At 31.7% G+C, this 19269-nt stretch overlaps 7 protein-coding genes across 7 annotated transcripts; 5 read left to right on the top strand and 2 right to left on the bottom strand.

Moving 5' to 3' along the window:
• Window positions 1-39: 39 nt before the first annotated feature.
• On the top strand, window positions 40-936 carry DFA_07452 (uncharacterized protein; the record flags this gene model as incomplete). Its single annotated transcript, XM_004367254.1, has 3 exons — window positions 40-243; window positions 340-758; window positions 915-936. 3 exons carry the CDS (start codon window positions 40-42, stop codon window positions 934-936), a joined length of 645 nt encoding a protein of 214 aa, XP_004367311.1.
• A 208-nt stretch (window positions 937-1144) lies between these two features.
• On the top strand, window positions 1145-4973 carry abpE-2 (actin binding protein E; the record flags this gene model as incomplete). Its single annotated transcript, XM_004367253.1, has 8 exons — window positions 1145-2487; window positions 2557-2633; window positions 3034-3138; window positions 3361-3379; window positions 3565-3702; window positions 3766-3983; window positions 4065-4640; window positions 4720-4973. The coding sequence occupies 8 exons, from the start codon at window positions 1145-1147 to the stop codon at window positions 4971-4973; spliced, it is 2730 nt and encodes a 909-aa protein (XP_004367310.1).
• A 438-nt stretch (window positions 4974-5411) lies between these two features.
• DFA_07450 (uncharacterized protein) lies at window positions 5412-5770 on the top strand (the record flags this gene model as incomplete). Its single annotated transcript, XM_004367252.1, has 2 exons — window positions 5412-5612; window positions 5684-5770. The coding sequence occupies 2 exons, from the start codon at window positions 5412-5414 to the stop codon at window positions 5768-5770; spliced, it is 288 nt and encodes a 95-aa protein (XP_004367309.1).
• Window positions 5771-5891: 121 nt separating this feature from the next.
• DFA_07449 (uncharacterized protein) lies at window positions 5892-10901 on the bottom strand (the record flags this gene model as incomplete). The annotated part of the gene is made up of 7 exons (XM_004367251.1): window positions 5892-6343; window positions 6426-6732; window positions 6816-7352; window positions 7463-7738; window positions 7852-8507; window positions 10117-10240; window positions 10827-10901. 7 exons carry the CDS (start codon window positions 10899-10901, stop codon window positions 5892-5894), a joined length of 2427 nt encoding a protein of 808 aa, XP_004367308.1.
• A 346-nt stretch (window positions 10902-11247) lies between these two features.
• xpo6 (exportin 6) lies at window positions 11248-15160 on the top strand (the record flags this gene model as incomplete). The annotated part of the gene is made up of 10 exons (XM_004367250.1): window positions 11248-11335; window positions 11451-11647; window positions 11743-11856; window positions 11980-12211; window positions 12303-13009; window positions 13081-13340; window positions 13414-13777; window positions 13887-14245; window positions 14321-14939; window positions 15002-15160. The coding sequence occupies 10 exons, from the start codon at window positions 11248-11250 to the stop codon at window positions 15158-15160; spliced, it is 3099 nt and encodes a 1032-aa protein (XP_004367307.1).
• A 429-nt stretch (window positions 15161-15589) lies between these two features.
• DFA_07447 (uncharacterized protein) lies at window positions 15590-16467 on the top strand (the record flags this gene model as incomplete). Its single annotated transcript, XM_004367249.1, has 3 exons — window positions 15590-15757; window positions 15950-16065; window positions 16140-16467. 3 exons carry the CDS (start codon window positions 15590-15592, stop codon window positions 16465-16467), a joined length of 612 nt encoding a protein of 203 aa, XP_004367306.1.
• A 233-nt stretch (window positions 16468-16700) lies between these two features.
• Window positions 16701-19207, bottom strand: DFA_07446 (uncharacterized protein; the record flags this gene model as incomplete). Its single annotated transcript, XM_004367248.1, has 2 exons — window positions 16701-16842; window positions 18030-19207. The coding sequence occupies 2 exons, from the start codon at window positions 19205-19207 to the stop codon at window positions 16701-16703; spliced, it is 1320 nt and encodes a 439-aa protein (XP_004367305.1).
• Between the last annotated feature and the right edge of the window lie 62 nt (window positions 19208-19269).

Below are 19269 nucleotides of genomic sequence, written 5' to 3'. Positions count from 1 at the left end.
TATTTATTTATTTCTTCTTTCTTTTTTTAAAAAAAACAAATGCACAAACAAATCATATTATTTATTGTTTTATTCTTTACCATCTTTGGTCTATCTACAGCCACTTTGGGTGTTGATATCTCTACCCAAACCAATAGTTCTACTTTTGATTGTCTAAAATCAAATAGTTTTACATATGTCATTATTCGTGGTTTAAAATATGGTCAACCTGATCCAAATGGCCCAGAATCTATTGAAAATGCTGTAAGTAGTTTTAGTAGTTCGACCAATACCAACAAACCAAAACATTTTTACAACTTCTAATTAACATAATTTATGTTTATGTTTATGTTTTAATAGTGGGATGGTGGTATGACCAAAGTAGATGTTTATGCAATGCCATGTCCTTTATGCGTTAGTAGAAGTGGATATAGTCAAGTATTTGGTATGATCCAATCGATCAAGGCATACAATGCCAAGTTTGGATTGGTATGGATTGATGTACAAGGTCCAGGATACTGGTCCCTCTACCCAGATGAAAACCAAGCATTCTTTAAATCTATGGTGATGGGAGCCAATGCTGCTGGTTATGCTGTCGGTGTATACACGTCGGCTGAGCAATGGTCCCAAATCATGGGTCAATGGGATGGTGCTGCCTCATTCCCACTCTGGTATTCCAACTTGGATAACATACCATCGTTCTCTGACTTTTCACCTTTCGGCGGATGGATCAATCCAACCATCAAACAATACAATAGTGATGTTGTCGAATGTGGTTTGTATGTAAATAAAAACTACTATTAAAGAAGTGCGTCAAACAAGTGTAGTAATAAATTAAAAAACTATAACCCTATTCATTCTTTCACTTCTTTCTTTGTTTTTACGCTGCGTGAAAAAAAAATGAAAAAAAAAATAAAAATCTTAAATATTTTGAGGACACAAAGACAAGGTAATTAAAGTAAAATCCTCCTCATTCATTATTTAAAATAAGTAGTTTGTTGTATTTTTAAAGATATTCATCAAAAAAAGTACTATCTAATATATATATATAATCACACACATATATAAATATATATTTAAATAGTTTTGTAAAAGTAATATATATATACGTATATAAGTAGTAGTAGATCAGATTTAAAAGATCATCAATAAATTAAATAACAAAATGACAACACCAGATTTATCAGACCCAGAGATTATGCAACACATTAAAGCTGTTCAAGATGGCAGTGAGAGATGGATGTGTTTGGGATACGTACCAAAGAGCATGAACAAGATCAAGTTTTATGAGAGTGGAAATGGTGGCCTCGAAGAATTGCGTGAAGAGTTGTCAGACTCTTCGATTCGTTATGCTTACATTCGTTACGAGATTAACAACATGAACAAGTTTGTCTACATTGCCTATTGTGGTGACGGTGTCAACGGTCCCATCAAGGGAAGCTTTAGTGGTCACGCCATCGAGATTGGTCGTATTCTCAAACCACTCCATCACCAAGTCAACGCTCGTAACGAAGATGATGTCGATGAGAAATCGATTATCAGTGCTTTGAACAAGGCTACTGGTGCCTCGTACGACTCTGGTGCCAAGGTGCAAGGTTCGTCCAAGATCAATGTACCAACCTCTGTGTCACAGGGTAGAACTGCTGCCACTCAATCCAACGTCTCGCAAAAGACATTTGACAAGACCGATTACAACAAAAAGGATGAGTCGGCTCAATACTGGAAGAGCAACTCTGCACCTGCCACCAAGGAACCTGCCCGTCCCGACCGTTCCGAGTACAACATCACCACTGAACGTGAGAACTATTGGAAGGATAATGCTACCGCTCCCAAGACATCTGCCCCCATCTCATCGTCCTCGACTACATCGGCACCTCCCTCACGTACCATTACCAATCGTTTCCAACAAATGACAGCTGCTCCCCAAACAGAGCCAGTCAAACCACCCCCACCAAGAACTACCGGAAATGTTGCCAACCGTTTCCAACCACAACAACAACAAGCTCCAGCTGCACCAACTCCAGCTCCCAAGCCAAAGGTTGCTCCCAAGCCACCAGTCGTCGTTCGTCAACCAGAACCAGAACCTGAACCAGTCTATGAAGAACAACAAGAACAACAATATGATCAAGGTTACGATCAACAGGAACAACAATATGATCAAGGTTATGACCAACAACAAGAGCAACAATATGATCAAGGTTACGATCAACAACAAGAACAATCATATGACCAAGGTTACGATCAACAAGAACAACATTATGATGAATCACAACAACACTATGACGATCAACAACAAGGTTACGATCAACACCAAGAACAAGCCTATGATGACCAACAACAACACTATGATGATCAACAACAACAAGGTTATGATCAACACCAAGAGCAAGCCTATGATGAATCACAACAACAATATGATGATCAACAAGGTTACGAACAAAGTGATTACCCATATGCCACTGCTCTCTATGCCTACCAAGGTGAAAATGAAGGTGATCTTTCTTTTGCGTATGTACAATTATAAAGTATATTTATTATTTATATATTTATATTTAACCTATTTCTTTCTATTTTTAGTGAAGGTGATTCTATCAAGGTTCTCGATCAATCCGATCCATCTGGATGGTGGCAAGGAGAGCTCAATGGAGCTGTTGGTTTCTTCCCCAAAAACTTTGTTCAACTTTAAATCATCCTCTTCTTCTTTGTACTTCACCGATCAGATATTCACACCAAGTATACTTGTTTGAGGAGTACATTTCATACTCCTTTTCGATAATAAAAAAAGTATCATGTGTTTTAAAATCTAAACAGTATTATCGTTCTCCGGACTCGGAGGAACAATTGCCGAACATTCTTTTACGACTTCACCCTTTCGACGGATACGTACATCAAAAATAGACTACTAGTAATGAGCCGTTGCAGCTCGCTTACAACAACATCTAAAATATCCTTGGACAATGCAAAGATGTCTTGGATAATTTTTGTTGTTTTTAACGAACCGTCTCCGAATAAAAAAACGGGTACTTTTCGAACAAGGACAAAAAAAATCAAAAGATACTATTATCGAAGGGGGTCAGAATGTGCCTCGATCGAGAAAGAGAGAAATGAATAATGTTGAAAAAGTACATCGGCCCCATGATCAATTAACTGACAAAAAGAGTTTGCTAGGGGTACAATGATATTCTTCTGCGAGGAGTTATTATAAAATTTGTAGAGACGGTTTGGGGATAAAAGAGTCTTCCTTGTTCAACTTTCATGACCCTGCAAAGACAATGTTGCCCATTCCTCCACCTTATCGTCGATACTCTAAACAAACCACTGTCGATTAACAATGAATAATAGAAAGAAAGTTTATTTTAATATTTTTTTTTGTTTTTAAAGATACAACTAATAATTCATTGTTTACAACACACAATCGCATCGCCCTTTCTTACGCTCGATATTTATTTCGAAACACCAACCCGATAAAAATAATAATAAAAGGAGAATCGAGATAAGAGAATATCTTCAAAAAATAGAATTAATTAGATAGAGTCGGAGTCGGAAAAGGAATCAATCAGAATCAGAACAATTAAATAATAATAGAATGATTGAATATCTTTATCAGGCAGTCTCTAATACTGCAGATGACAATACTACATTAACTTCATCATTGTTGGATGATGAATGTAATAGACCATATACCGATAATTTTGCAACCGACAAGTTGATGTATTCATTTTGGTAAGTATGAAATTTCAACTTTTAAAAGTCAATAATATTAATTTACCAGTTATTTAATTATAGGGGAATTAGAACCTTTTTTTATGCATTATTCTTTTTAATTAATTTTGGTCAAGTATATCTTGAAATTAGAGAAAAGGGTAGAAAGCTATCAACTAGATTATTGGTATTTACATTTCAAGGAACCTTTTGTTTATGCAGAGTGATTGGAGATATTGTACATTATAATCAACCATGTGAATATAGAGTTGGAAGTTGGTGGTATTTTTGTTTCTCTTGGGGTTTGTATATCTATATTCTAAAATAATTTAAATATATTTATTAATATTTCTTTTTTTTTTTTATTCTTTTTATTCTTTTAGGAACATTCTTTTTAATTTGTTCATGGATATTTATAACAGAATTTTGGACAAAGATGTTGTATACATTTTATATTGCCGATGATATTCATTTTGAAAATACATCCAAGGTTAGAAAATTCTTTATTTTCTTGATAACCATATTCTTTTGTTGGGAGGTTTCAGTGACTGTTCTGTGTGTCAGTACACATGAGGATTGGAGTTTGTTAGAGGGTATTGGATTCTTGGTATATATGATTTCATTTGGATCGGCAGTGGCAGTAAATGGAGTTGGGTTTGTTAAAGCACTCAAACAAAGTTCACAAAAATCATCAACCTTTGGTCGTACCATTAGAAACACCAAGATATTATTGGTTACGGCTGCAGCAATCGTTTTAATGACTCTTGCCCATGACATTGCATTTGTCTTTGTCCTAGACCAACACACCTATAAATACTTTCCATCAGAGGTTAGTATCACATTTGTCATTGATGGAGGTCAAATGATAATTGTACTCTATTGTCTCGCCGGTGGAAAGTTTAAAAATTATTTCCTATTTAAACGTACTCATATTGAAAAATCAAATTCATCATCAAAAGGTAAATAATATAAAAGAAATTAAATCATTTTAAAAGTATTTGATTTATTAATACATTTATTTATTTCCGTACCATATAGATTTATCAAATAATAAAAGAGGAGGTGGAGGAGGGTCAGGTACAGGAAATATTTCAATAACTATTTCCAAACAACAAGAATCTGTGGCTCCATTTGACGGAAACTCTAATGTTTTTATTGAAATGGATGACTCAAATTCAAAACAACAAATAATTGAAAATAATAATAATAGTAATAATAATAGTAAAAGAATGGAAGAAGAAATCAATCAACTTGAAGTTGATTCTTCAACTTCTAATGGTGATAGTAATTAAATATCTAAATAATAATTACACCCCCAATAATAAAATTGTATAAATAATAATAATATTAAATCTAATTTGATCCTCCATACATTCAATTCATTGTTCATCAGTGAAAAGTTTAGCAGAGCTGAGTGTGAAACTGAATGAATACAACTTATTTGTTTATTGGGGGTGTATGGTGTGTACCCATACAATTAATTAATGTTGTTAATTGATGAAAAAAAAAAATCAATTCAAAAAGATGGACCAAAAAAGGAAAATTGGCACACGGAATTTAATTTATTTAATTTTTTCTTTTTCATCCTCCTCTTCATCGATATATAATGGCTCACAACATCCTCTCTGTCTCGATGAAATATTTTAATATAAGCATACATACATAAATATATCTTCTTCTTCAATAATATCTATCAATAACTTAACAAGTTCTTCCTCATAAAAATAACAATGAATAACTCTAGAAGATTAGTTGGTTTAATTCCATGGTTCAAAGCACCACTCTCCAAGCCAATGTCATCTGGACGATGCTTTTATTCAATTCGTACCATTCAAGATATTGAAGATGCCAATGAATACAATGAATTAAAGAGATCTGAATGGGCTGCAAAAGAATTAAAAATGCAAGAAGCAAAGGATAAATTATTACAAGTAAATTATTTCAATAATAATAACAAACCTTTAACTTTGATATTAATATCTATCTATTTTCTTTTTTTTAGAAACAAGAAAAAAGAGAAAAGATCCAATCAGTAAAGGATGAAAACAAAAAGGAGGTAAAGCTAACTGGTTCTGGTATAGTCTTTTAAAACAAAGGAATATGACAAACATTCTTTTAATTTGTAAATAACATTAAAACAAAGAAAATAAAATAAAATAAATAATCATTTTGTAAATAGTATACTCTAATTTATTATTTATATATTAGTTTTATAATACACGACTGTGTCTAAGTGATTGTTGTTTAATTTTTAAAAAGGTATTGATTTGATGCCTCTTCATGATAATGACTGTACAAATAACAGAGATGATGGCAATGGAACCAAATACACCAACCAATAAACCAATCTTTGTTTTTGTATCTTTAAACAATGCTTTGGATGCTTCTTGACTAGATGAACTACACGATTGATCCAAATTGACCAACATTGCAAATGATCTTTCTTTTTTCTGAACCTTGTATTTACATGGATCATCAACTACTTGTCCTTCGTATTCAATAATCTTGATACCATTTCTATAGTCACCACTTATTACAGAGTTACTAGTAATGATTTCAATTTCAAAAGATCCATGTTCAGAACCAGCACCATTCCTCAATCTTTTATTATCAACATAAATAATTAATTCACCATCTACACTAAAATTACCATTCACTTTAACTAATAGAAAATAATAAAAGAAAAGTTAATAAATTATTCTTTAATTTAAATATTATGTTTTTACTCATTCTTTCTTTCTTACCATTTGAATTATTTTTATCAGTTACTAAAATAATAGTAGTTGAATCATTTGATTGAATTAAATCACCAGTAAATTCTAATTGTGAAATTGAATGGTTTGATCCTATTGTACTATTTCTTTGGTCAAACGTTGTAGTTTCAATTGTACCTTTACCTTGTAGACTTGAACCTGCTTGTAATACTATATCCTTTGTTGAATTGATTTTAGATTGATCTAAAATAATATGACCTCCAAAACAATTTAATTCATTTAAATAAAAGTAGGAATTTTTTAATTCTAATCTACCTCCATCACTATTATCAAAATTCTAAAAACAACATTATAATTATGTTAATATATAATTTGAATATACTATTCTCTCTAAAATATATACATAAATATACTACTTACATTTATATGATTAGTTGTATGAGAATTAATCCAATTACCATTATTTTTAAATACACCATCTGTTGATATGATATTTGATAGTATTTGAACAGTACCAGTTGGAGAATTGATAAATTGAGATTGTCGATCATTCATATTTAATTGACCATTTAGAGTAAATGAATTGGTATTTATAAAATCACTATTTGAAATCGATAGTTGACCACTGTCATCGATGATTAGGTTTTTACCATGATTAAATAGTTGTGATAATTCACCAATCTCCGTTGTACCACCAATTGATAATTGTGCATTTTCAAGTACCTTTAAAATAGTATTTTTCATTTGATGTGTCGATCCATCCAACCTAGTTGACCCATCATCAAATGTTAAATGACTATCTTGACCAATGATTGATGAATCATCAAAACAACCAAATTGACCAGATATAGTAATTTGTGTATTATTATTTAATAATATTTTCGATTGATTAAATAAATTAAATGATTTACTATTTAATTGTATATTTGATTTTATAAAATTAAATTTTGTTGATTCCTAAAAAGAAAAAGAAAAGAAAAGAAAAGTATAAATAAATATGATTCTTTCTTTCTTTCTTTCTTTTTATCTTCTATTTTTGTTTGTTTGTTTTGGTATTAATACAATACACTTAAATCAATTTTTTGATAATTTAAATTTGATTTTGAATTTAAAAGATTTAAATGACCATTGATTAAATTGAGTATACCCAATTCTAGAGGTTCTTCATCGTCGTTGGTAGTTTCATCGTTTAGTGTAGAGTCTTGAATTGTTAGATATGACAATTGATCAATATACAAATTATTTAAATGTACATTTGATCCACCTTTGATAATTTGTTCAAATGGTGATTTACAATTTAATGTTTTTGATTTAAATATTCCACTATTAATTAATAATGATCCCTAGAAAAAGAAAAAGAAAAAGAAAAAGAAAAAGAAAAAGAAATAAATTATTATTTTATTAAATTGATATCAAATGAATAACTTTGTTGTTTTTGTTGTTGTTGTTTACATACACTTAAATTATTAATAATATTTGAAATAATAATACCATTTGAATTTGAAATGATTGAGTTATTTTTTAATTCAATTTCATTGTCTATGGTTAATTGAGCGTCTTTTAGAATATTTATATTTCCTCGATCCATATTAACAGTTTTTACACTAAGTGTTTTGTTGTTTACTTGCATTGTACCATTATTTGATACTGTCAATGTATTGTTGAATGTTGTTTGTGCAGATACTTGAAAGTCACCTTGAACCAATGAATTGGCTGCATCAATTTGACAATCCGAATTTATATTAAGTGTACCAGATGTTGCAAGAACCAATTGTTGAGTGATTTGTAGTACCGTCGATGCAACCACATCAACCACTCCGAGAATATTAAAAAGATCCAATTGATAACATTTTCTGCCTACACAGTTCATCTTTACAGATGACGTAGGTCCTACTGTGGCATTTCCAGATACGTCGAGTGGTTTATCGATAGTGTAGGTTTGATTTACATTGGGTTGTTGTCTTGTGGTTGGTGGTGGTTTGGTTCGAGTATCATCTCCACCAAAATATACGCCTGTTCCGATTTTTATTGGCAATGCATAGCCAACTCCTACCTTTAACTCTAACCCAACCGATCCACAACTTTGAGGTAAAATATTAATACAAAGTACAACTAAAATGAATATCATCTGATTGATCTTAGAGTCCATCATCATCATCATTCTTTAACTAATAAATAAATTAAATAAATAAATTAAATAAATTAAATAAATAAAGATAGATAGATGGATATAGGATTTAGGTTATCTATCCCTTTAAAATGAGAAATATTATTATTGTTATTATTAAAAAAAAGAAAGAGGGAGGTTTGTTGGTTGGTTGATTATATTATTGCTGCAGTTTTAGTTGTTGTATGATGAACAATGAATAGATTGATTGATGTTGGTTGTGAAGAATTAATATCGTCGTTATGTAACAAGTTCATCCAATCCATCAACAGGATACTTACAAAAGTTAGAGTTGGAGAGTGTTTGTTGGTGATATCAACGTAATCAAAGTAAGGATGGAGATGTATGGATGCATGGATGTATAGGTGGATGGTGCATGCAATAGGGGTGGATCATTCCAATATTTTTGATTGATGATGGTTTTCTTTAACCAAAATGAACATTCTTGCCTATACTATATCCGTCAACTCTAGCTTGATAAAGCAATCAATTGTCCCTACCTAACCACCTGCGATGTTGTCATCGACAATATATTCTCTCTCTCTCTCTCTCTCTCTCAGTCTTACTCACACTAGTGAGCAGTTACCATATGCAATATCATCCAATTTTTTAATAATCATGATTATTTAGAAGAGGAACTGATGTTGTGATAGACTGGTCACACTTTAATGTGTATGGTTGAACTGATCAATCAAAAAAATCATCCAACCCCTCCTTGACCACACACCTCTATTAATCAATCAAAAAATCAATTAATCAATTCACACACACACCAATCCTAAAAAAAATTGTCGATAGATAGTGATAGAGGGGGTGAATCGGATTGAACTAGTTGATTAAACAGATAAAGAAAGAAGAGTGGGTGGGTGGTTTGGTTAATATAATATAAGATATTAATTTTAATTTAATGCTGAACTGATTTGAATAAATAATAATAGTAATTGATGTAGATTCAAACCATTTATAAAATACGTTTATATTTTTTTTGGATTGGGTGGTTGGTGATGGATGGATGGATGGGCATCTTGATTTCCGAGTTAAATGTCACCATAGATAGATAGATGCATAGTACTATCTAGTGAACTATTAAAATAAACTATGATCAATTGTACAAGGATGGATGAGGATGGCGTAGTTAGGCGTACTTGGAATGAATGACGGGACCAATCCAATCCAGTACACATTCAAATGAATTGGCTTTGTCCCTTGAGCAATGGGCATATTTGATTATTGTGGTCCTACTAGATCGTAAATGTCCCATCCATCCAGCCATCCATCCATTTACTAAATAGTGCCAAGGATGTGTGTCACACAAGCAAGCAATTTGACAATTTGTCAGGCCTAGTGCCCCATTTGAGGGGCTCATCGTAATGATGAAGAGAAGAGAGAAGAGAAGTGAGAGGGTGGGAGTAGGAGGGGAGAGTGAGGGGAAACGAGATTACAATCAAAGTCTAAACTAAAATACATACGTGGTATTATTTGTCCTATAATTGGTCCATACATCACTTCCTAATCATTGGTTGATTGTCTAAAGGAGGGAGTCTAGGAGTCTACTAAATTCTTTGAACTCGTATGCGCGAACACACATAACACGCATTAAACATATCGATCGATATCGTCCAACTCTGCTCTCCTCTGCTCTTGATCTGCAAGCTTGGATAGCACCGATCGGTTGGAGCTGATCCACCAAAATTCAATATTATTATTTAAAAAAAAATTCATTCATTCAGAAAAGCGGTGTCAATAAAAGGGAACTTGCTTGGCCAGTATTATCTTCATCATCGTCGTCATCGTCATAGTCATAAGAAAGAGAGAGAGAGTAGAGAGGAGAAGAGTATAATTAAAAAGTAGTACTACTAAACACAATACATAGATATCTATCTCGTTTAATAACAAAGTGTAATTTGACTGCTTAGTTCTCTCTGCTGTTTGGGAAGTATTATTTGTCCTTTGATAAGTTAGTTAGGTATTGGTAGGGAGTATTAGTATTAGTACAGACACATCTAGATCATTCTAAAAAAGGTAATTATAATAATGACCATTACTGGTCTATGTCTGCTGCTCAACAAAAATGTTTCATTTCCCCTCACTCCCTTTTTGTCGCAATTTTTTCAAACCCAAAGGCACTTGAAAGCAGATGGCTTTTCTTTCGCAAGTTGGTTTCGTTTATTTCTTCTTTTGTACCTATCCCCTACCCTACCTATCATTTGTCCCCACACCCATCCAACGAACCACCCGACTGACCGATACTGACGGTCGCTTACATCATCATCTACATCATCTTCAATCCAACCTATACCGAAACAACTTTCGTTGGCTGCAGCTTTGCTTACCCCCATCTCTTTCCCGCTTACTTAAATTTAGATTTAGATCAGCAACCGTTCTTCAACGCAACACAACACATACAACTTAATATTAAACAAACAACTTCACTCACTTTGATCAATCAATCAATCTTTATTTATTGTATAGCTGCATTGTTCATCAACACCCACCACAACCTACCTCTCAACATCAAACACACACACAACACAAAAACAACAAAAAAAAGTCTGTAGTAGTAAAACATTATTTATAGTAATACTTCTCAACATCAACAACACATTTATAATAATTATATAGATATAATAATACAAGTTTTAGTAGTAATAACATCAACAATACAATAATACACATAACAACACAATGAATAATAATAATGGATTAGAACAACTCTTATTGGAATTGGAAACTATATTACCACAATTCTATAATCAAGGTGGTGATGATTCAAGTATGTATAGATTAGTAATATACTATGTCGATTGATCGATTGATCAATAGAGATCATAAACTAATTAGATTCCTTCTTATCTTTTATACTCTCTACTTGATCACTTTTTATTTAGAATTAAGATTATATCAATCAAAGAGTGATGCACAAGAGAATGTGTTATACTTTTTGAGGCATTCACAGAGTCAGTTTGTAATACATTTCTCGCTATCAATCTTGGAGTCTAAAATCAATAAGCGTTGGGTGAATCTATCAGCACAAGAACAAAATGATCTAAAAACTATTGTTTTTGATTTGTACCTACGTCACAATGTAAGTTAAGAAGATACTCTAATCAAGCTATCTATGTATCTATGTATTAACACACATATTGATTGATTTCTATCTATCTATCTATTTATTTTTAGGCATTGGTTAATTATAATGTAACAAAAGTAGCTCAACTCATTGCAGATATTGGTAGATATGAATTCCAAACAAATAGTCAAAATTATATAAATGAAGTTATGAGTTTAGTAAATGTATGTAAATCAAAAAAGAGAGAGAGAGAAAAGAGAAAAGATCTCATCATCATCATCATTCTTAATCTTATTAATATCATTATTTTTCTTTTTTCTTTTTATTTTTTCTTTTTATACTTTTAGAATCCACAAACAAGTTTAAGAGGAATCTTATTATTAAAAGAAATATCAACAGAATTTACAACATCCAAAGGAGTAATTAGTCAAAATACCAAAAACACTTTAAGAAAATTACTCTTGGAACGTGTACCAACCATCATTCAAGTTTTAACAACCTCACTAAACCAACTTTTGGATCAAACATCTCCACATCCTGATACAAATAATTATGAAACTAAAGTTAATTCAATTTTTGGTATGAAATAGAGAAATAGAGAGATATACAAACGTAAAGTATAAGTATTAATCCATTCTTTTTTTTTCTTTTTAATTTTCTCCCATTTTAGAAACATTATTAAGTTATTTTTCATGGATACCATTAAATGAATTTCTTACACCAACATTATTGGAGACATTGTTTAGATATTTGGAGCTGTCAAACATATCATCATTGAAATGTTTGAATGAAATATTGTCAAAGAATTGTGTACCAAGAGAATTCCAAGAGTTTCTCTTTAGAGTGTTTAACGAGATTAACAAGTTGACAAACCACATTGTAAAGAATACCGCGATGGTATCACAGCTCGGTTATGAATTTATCAACAAATTCACACTTTTAATTTCACTGTTTGTCTCTAATCACCTCCGTCGTGTTGAAAACAATCCCAATTTCTCGATCCAAACCTTTTTGGCCAATCTATTTCAATACACTCTTCTCCAGTCCACCACACTCACCGACTCTTACAAGATTTGTATGGACATTTGGAAAACATTCTTGGACTATCTCTTGACCAATGTCAATGAGCAAGGTGTCGCCTCACCCGCCAAATACACAGATGGATTGATTCAACTTCAATCGGAATTGGTAAAACGTATTCTTTTTGCATTCAACAAGGATTTCCTAGACCAATTACAAGACGGCGACGAAGATGACGATCAACCTGCCGATGATGAAGAAATTGATTTCAACTCTTGTAGTACTTATATTGATTATTCAATTAATATCATTTCAAAAATTACTGAACTTTATCCAAAAGAAGGTTTAAAAAGTCTTGTAAGTAAAGAAATAGAAAAAAAAAAAAAGAAAATATAGGATCTTTTTATTAATTTATTTATTATTTATAGGCATGGTTATTTACACAAAGTATGGAATTGGCACAATTAATACCACAAGCAAAGGCAAATAATTCATTGTCATCATTAACATCAAATGTTAAAGATATTACAACCATTTTAAAATTATTTGCAAGATTAACTCATCTCTTTGTACCCAATTTTGGTGAAACTTATGATTATGCAATCTATGTTTATAATGGTCTATTACAAATGTGTCAAGTTTGTGAAATTCATAAAGTCTATAATGTTGGTTCTGATTTTATTAAATTGTAAGATAAAAAAAAATAGAAAAAAAAATATATATTTATTTAAAATCTCTCTAATCTTTTTTTTATTTTTTAGACATGATCAAATACTTTGTACAATTAGATCATTTAGTTATTGGCTTGGAGATTATGGTAATGAAGTAAGAGTAAAACCAGCAGGACAAGCAGATTATGATCGGATTATTGCCGAAACTATCAATATTATTGTACCATTGTTTAACGGCTCGGTGCCACAAACAATTAGTATTTCTGCCGGTAGATTATTAAACTCACTTGCAGTCGTTGCCAAACCATCTTGTCTATTTAATCAAACAGAGGTTGTTATCACCAATATACATAATATCTGCCTCTCATTACCAACTCCAGTTCAATCAATTATTTATTCTGCCATTAGTAGTACTATACTTACTCCTCCTTCAAATGTTAATTTAAATCATCAAGTAAGAATAGAAAAAATAATAATAATAATAATAATAATAATAAGGATGATAAATCAAAGACTTTTCTTTTATTAATCAATTTTTCTTTTATTTTTATTTATTTTTTTAGTGGGATATAAGAAGACCAAAATATTCACCATTTGTAAAAGGAATTACATCACAATACTTGGAGATACCACAAATCCAAGGATTTATTGATTCAAAATTATATTTGGATGGTCAAGTGATTCAAAGAATTCAAAAGACTTTGAATATTGTCACGTCGATCATGAAGACAGTGCCAGATGTAACCATGGCCAAAGGAATCTTGCACGATGCCATCCAAGATATTCTACCTGTAACTTTAAGATTGTTTGTAGTCTATATCAACGTTCCAAGTGTCCTATCTTCAATCCTAGACTTCTTTTTCACTTTATTCGAATGTCTTAAAACTCAAGTTGGTGTTAATTTTACTCAACAAACTATTTCGTAAGACAAACAAAAGAAATCAAACAAAACAAATAATTTTATACTTACCTCTTTTATTTATTTTCAACCTTTTAGAACATTTTTAGAAATTTTAGGAGGAGATAATTTAAAACAATTATTAACATCATCAAATGATATTGGAAATTCTATTGTACAAAAATTGATTGAAATTTTAACCTTTTCAATTCAAACCTATGGACATTCATTTGAGACATTATTGACACCGATCATTTCATTTGCCATGGAAAAGATCTATCCAGTGATCATTGACAGCACGTCACCCATCAAGCCTCTCCTCTTTTCTCTATTGTATACCATTTTAGATAATCATTGGAGATACTTTTTCCCAACCTCTACTATTGCCAGCAGCAACAACAACAACAACAGTGCCAATGGACAATCACAACAACAACAAACCTCCTACCAACAATTGGCTTCCATTCTAACAGCCTTCCAAAAAACCTTTCAACAAAACGATGTAAATTTATTCAAACAAAACCTAGAGTATTTTGAAAAGCTAAACATGAAGCACAAGCTCTACGAAAAGATCATTCAAGAACCTGGATTCAGTAAAAGTTTAATCTTTGACTTTTTCAAATCTCTTACCTCTGGTTGTCAATCTATTAATTCTGAGGATATCATTAATACTACTTATCATTTTGCTAGTATTGATTTCCCTAAATTCTATCATCAAGTAAGAAATCTAAAAAAAAAAAAAAAAAATAAATTAAAAAACTAACCTTTTTATTTCTCTAGTATTTTGTAGAATACCTTTCAACTAGTGAATTGACTGTTGATCAAAAAAATATAATCAAAACCAACTTTTCAAATGAAAAGGATCATCCAACTTTTAATCGAAATATGAATCAATTCATTAATGATTTTTCATATTATACTTTTTTAATTAAAAATTAAGTAAATAATAATAATAATTAATCTATATTCAATCATTCAAAAATAACCAATAATAATCAAATAATAATAATAATAATAATAATAATAATACCGATCAATAATAATAACAGTCAATAATAATAACAGTCAATAATAATAATAGTATATATTTATTAAAACAAAAATAATAATAATAATAATAACTCAATAACAACAACAATAGTAATATTATAATTATAGTCAATCCAAAAATCAATTATATATTAATTTAAATAATTATTTCAATGACAATAATAAACATAACCTTTACAAATTCAAATCTCCCAGATTGTGTGTGTGACCACATGGTTTTTCATTGTTCACCCAATCAACTTAAATATTTGATACCAATCATCACAAGAAAAGGATTTATTCATTCAATCAAATCATTTATATTAAAAATTTTTAGAAATGGATATAGGTTTATTTAGAAAAATATTTAAAAATCATCTTTTGATGAGACAAGTATTTCAATGCGTACAACATGTTCAATCTTTAAAAGAAATTGATCCCTTCTTTCCAACAGAATTTGGTTTAAAGAATTTAGGAAGTTCTTATTTTCATACATACATCTATCTTGTATACAAAGTTTAAAAAGACAAAAAGACAAATAATAATTTTTCTTTTTTTCTTTTTTTCTTTTTTTTTTCTATAGGTTCAAACTTGGTAAAAAGTATCTAAACAGAGATTCTATCAATTTAAAATATCGTTGTTGGAGTCAAGATTCTCTTTTTGATGGTGCTTGGTCGTTTGCTCTCTCTAATATATTAGCCACCAAAGATTGAAAAGGTCAAATTTTTGGTCAAAGAGGTAAAGGTTTCTCCTATTCGTTTGAAACCAGATATACGTCAAGTTGCATTAAAGACACTTGACATTGAAATCGATAGGTTTGGTCATTTACCAATGACAGACTCTAATCGTTCATTACTATTGGTAGAGGCTATTGAAACTAGAGATTTAGAGATAATAATAATGCCTGGGCACCATCAATTGCAAAGACAATAGAAATAGAACAAAATCATTTATTCTTTTATCTATTGAATAGAAATCCAAATGCTTTGTCTCAAAGAGATGAGATGATGATTGTACTAGGTGCTATATGTCGATTTGGTGCATTGGACTTATTACAATATACAGTTGGTACACTTTTTGGTCGATATGATTTCGCTGCTTTACAATTCTTTTCAACAGATGATACAGCAGAATTAATGTCTTTGGCATGTAAAAACAATCATCTAGATATTGTTGCTTGGTTAACCATTCAACATTCTGCAACTATCACACCATAAATAATGGATTCAACTGATCAATGGACAACCAAAGAACAATGAAGAAATGAAGGGATATGATTTTTCAGATAGGATTTGGCCCATTTCTCTTGCCATGTTCTATCATATCCATATTGTCTCGATGAATAAAAAAAATAAAAAAAATGAAATTTTCAACTCTTTACTTTTTTTGTATTATTAAATAACTGTTTACTCAAGAGATAACAGTTTGCTAAGAGTTTTGTAGAAACATTTTAGGCAGTGATGGATATAAATGGTTGTATGTATTTACAAACATGATGATTGGTTGTATCTGTTTTTTTTAACATCGATGCTTTTATAAAGGGAGAAAGCATTTCTTTTCTATGTAACATTCTTTCCCCCGAGCCCAATGGCCTATAATTTTTTTTTTTTTTTTAATAAATCTGGACTCTAGTCGTCGGACAATAGAGTAATTATGGTTTATTTGTTTTAATTTTAATTAAAATAGTTAGAGTTTCTGTTAATATAGGGGCTTGTAGCCCCGTTGTTGGGTGTTATTGTTTCTTATATTATTATTATATTATTATTATATTATTCTTGTATTGTTATTATTTTTTTTTTTTTTTTAAATTATATTATTATATTGTTATATTATTATTGCATTATTACTAGATTATTTGTTGATGTATCGCTTGTTGGTTAATAGTTGGTGGTGATGTGTTTTTTGGTCACCTTTGGCCCTATTTATAGGGCATGTTAGGATGAGACAGACCATATGTTTTGAGCAAAGCTAATTTACCGGATTCGATTAGATGGAAACCTAAACACAACAACAACTATAGAGGTAAATTAGCTTTGCTCAAAACATATGGTCTGTCTCATCATAACATGCTTTTTTTTTTAAAGTAATTCTTTTCCTGTTCTCTCCTATCATCATAACATGCCTTTTTTTTTAAAGTAATTCTTTTCCTGTTCTCTCCTATCGGGAAGAGTAGTACTCAGAAGTTACAAAGTTTTATTAATTATACATTTTAATTGACCAGCAAGAAAAAAAGATTATCTCGAGAAGAATTAAAGTTAATTTGTTCTGGGGGTTGTCCATGTCTATGATACATGTTATATGGACGTTGATCATGTATCTTATTGTATAGTGTCAAGCATGTTGGATTGTTTTGGATTGTTGCTTGTTCTAAAGATAAATTGGTTAAAGATATCGCTTTTTTTTTTTTTTTTTTTTTTTTTTTTTTTCTCAGCACTATAGGCTGTAATATTGTGTTATATAATTATTCTATGTTATTATTATTTAGTAAATTATTATATTATTAATATTATTATTGATAGATGAAGAGAGAATAGAAGAAGATGAAGGTGTTGAGGAGGATGTGAAGAATGAGGTTGAGGTGATCGATTATAGATGTAGTGTACGCAGAGTCTTGTACCTCTCCAAATGACTAGGTAGTGCGATCTTGTAGACAGTAGGATGGTTGTAGTTGGAGGAGAATCGAAGGATGATAGTTTGTATTCGTTCTGTAATCGTATGTATTACTGATTCATCGGTTTGGTTCATTAGAGCCAAGTGCCATCGATTACACAATTCTAACGTCTTGTCCCAGTTTACTTTTATAATATGTCGCATATCACTTATCAATCTAGCTCGCAGGTATTGTTCAGTGAAAGGTTCATCTCTTTGGTGACGTAGATCATTACGTCGGAACCATATTCGTTCTAGTGTTGCAGCGACCAAGTTTATAGTCATTGGAGTTTGTTTGAGGTTGAGGAGGGTGATGTCCCAAACTGGTGGTGTAATGTTGTTGGCAGCAGTAACCTCTTTCAGTAACTTTACTGGTAGTGTGGTCTCCTTGCATTGAAAGAACAAATGCTTGGAAGATTCATCTTTGCCACACGATACACAGATTGAAGCGACTGGGTCACCCCTGACGAGCGGGAGACATTTGGTTACATACTTCCAAACCAGATCTCGACCCTTTGGTAGTACGATGGTAGAGAGAGCAGCTAGTGCATTCATTGGATACACTCTGTCGTCGGTTGCTAAGATCTTTTGGCCTGGGGTCGGGTCGTACACATTCCACTTTTCGTTGGCTATGGTTAGCCTTTGGAGGTACACTTGTTTGAGAGGTACTCTTCCTCTTTTGTCTGGTTCCATTGCTGGCTTGGGTACAGCCTCTCTGCTGACGTCGTAGGGTTGGGTAAGCTTTTCCCACTCGCTGCGGCAGAGGCGGACAAAATCGTTTGGTTTGTCTTGGTTGAGTTGGTCCATCCATGATTGGGCAAAGGAAACCTTTGCAACTCGGTCGTTCTTTACCTCGTGGAGGAACCTTTCGAACATCCATGCCTTTTGGGCACGGAATCTAGCGTTGAGGTCCCAGAGGTTGAGACCACCTTGGTCGATCGATCGTATGGAGCGTTTCTTGGACATGGTTCTTTTGGTTGGCTTGGTTGGGTCGTACTGACGGTCGTTGCTGAACATGAACCAATCAATAACCTTTTCCAATCTGGTGATTGCCTCGTGACTAGGTGATTCAAGGTACGTGAAATAATTTAATTGTGACAGACCATATGTTTTGAGCAAAGCTAATTTACCTCTATAGTTGTTGTTGTGTTTAGGTTTCCATCTAATCAAATCGTTGATTACCTTGTCAATACGCTCTGGAAGGTGTGGTACCAAACCAAACTGGTTAAAGTAGTAGCCGAGGTAACGTTCTTTGCTTTCCTTGTCCATCAGTGGGTACGGTAAATTGGTTGGACTGCCAGGTGACATGATCACACATTTGTCAGTGTTGACTTTGGATGATGTAGCTTTACAGAATAGCTGAATCCATT

Source organism: Cavenderia fasciculata (assembly GCF_000203815.1).
Source record: "Cavenderia fasciculata unplaced genomic scaffold Scf_ET2XIPL01CNAVH-3, whole genome shotgun sequence".
NCBI lineage: Eukaryota > Evosea > Eumycetozoa > Acytosteliales > Cavenderiaceae > Cavenderia > Cavenderia fasciculata.
This window is presented reverse-complemented; position numbering and strand designations above follow the sequence as displayed.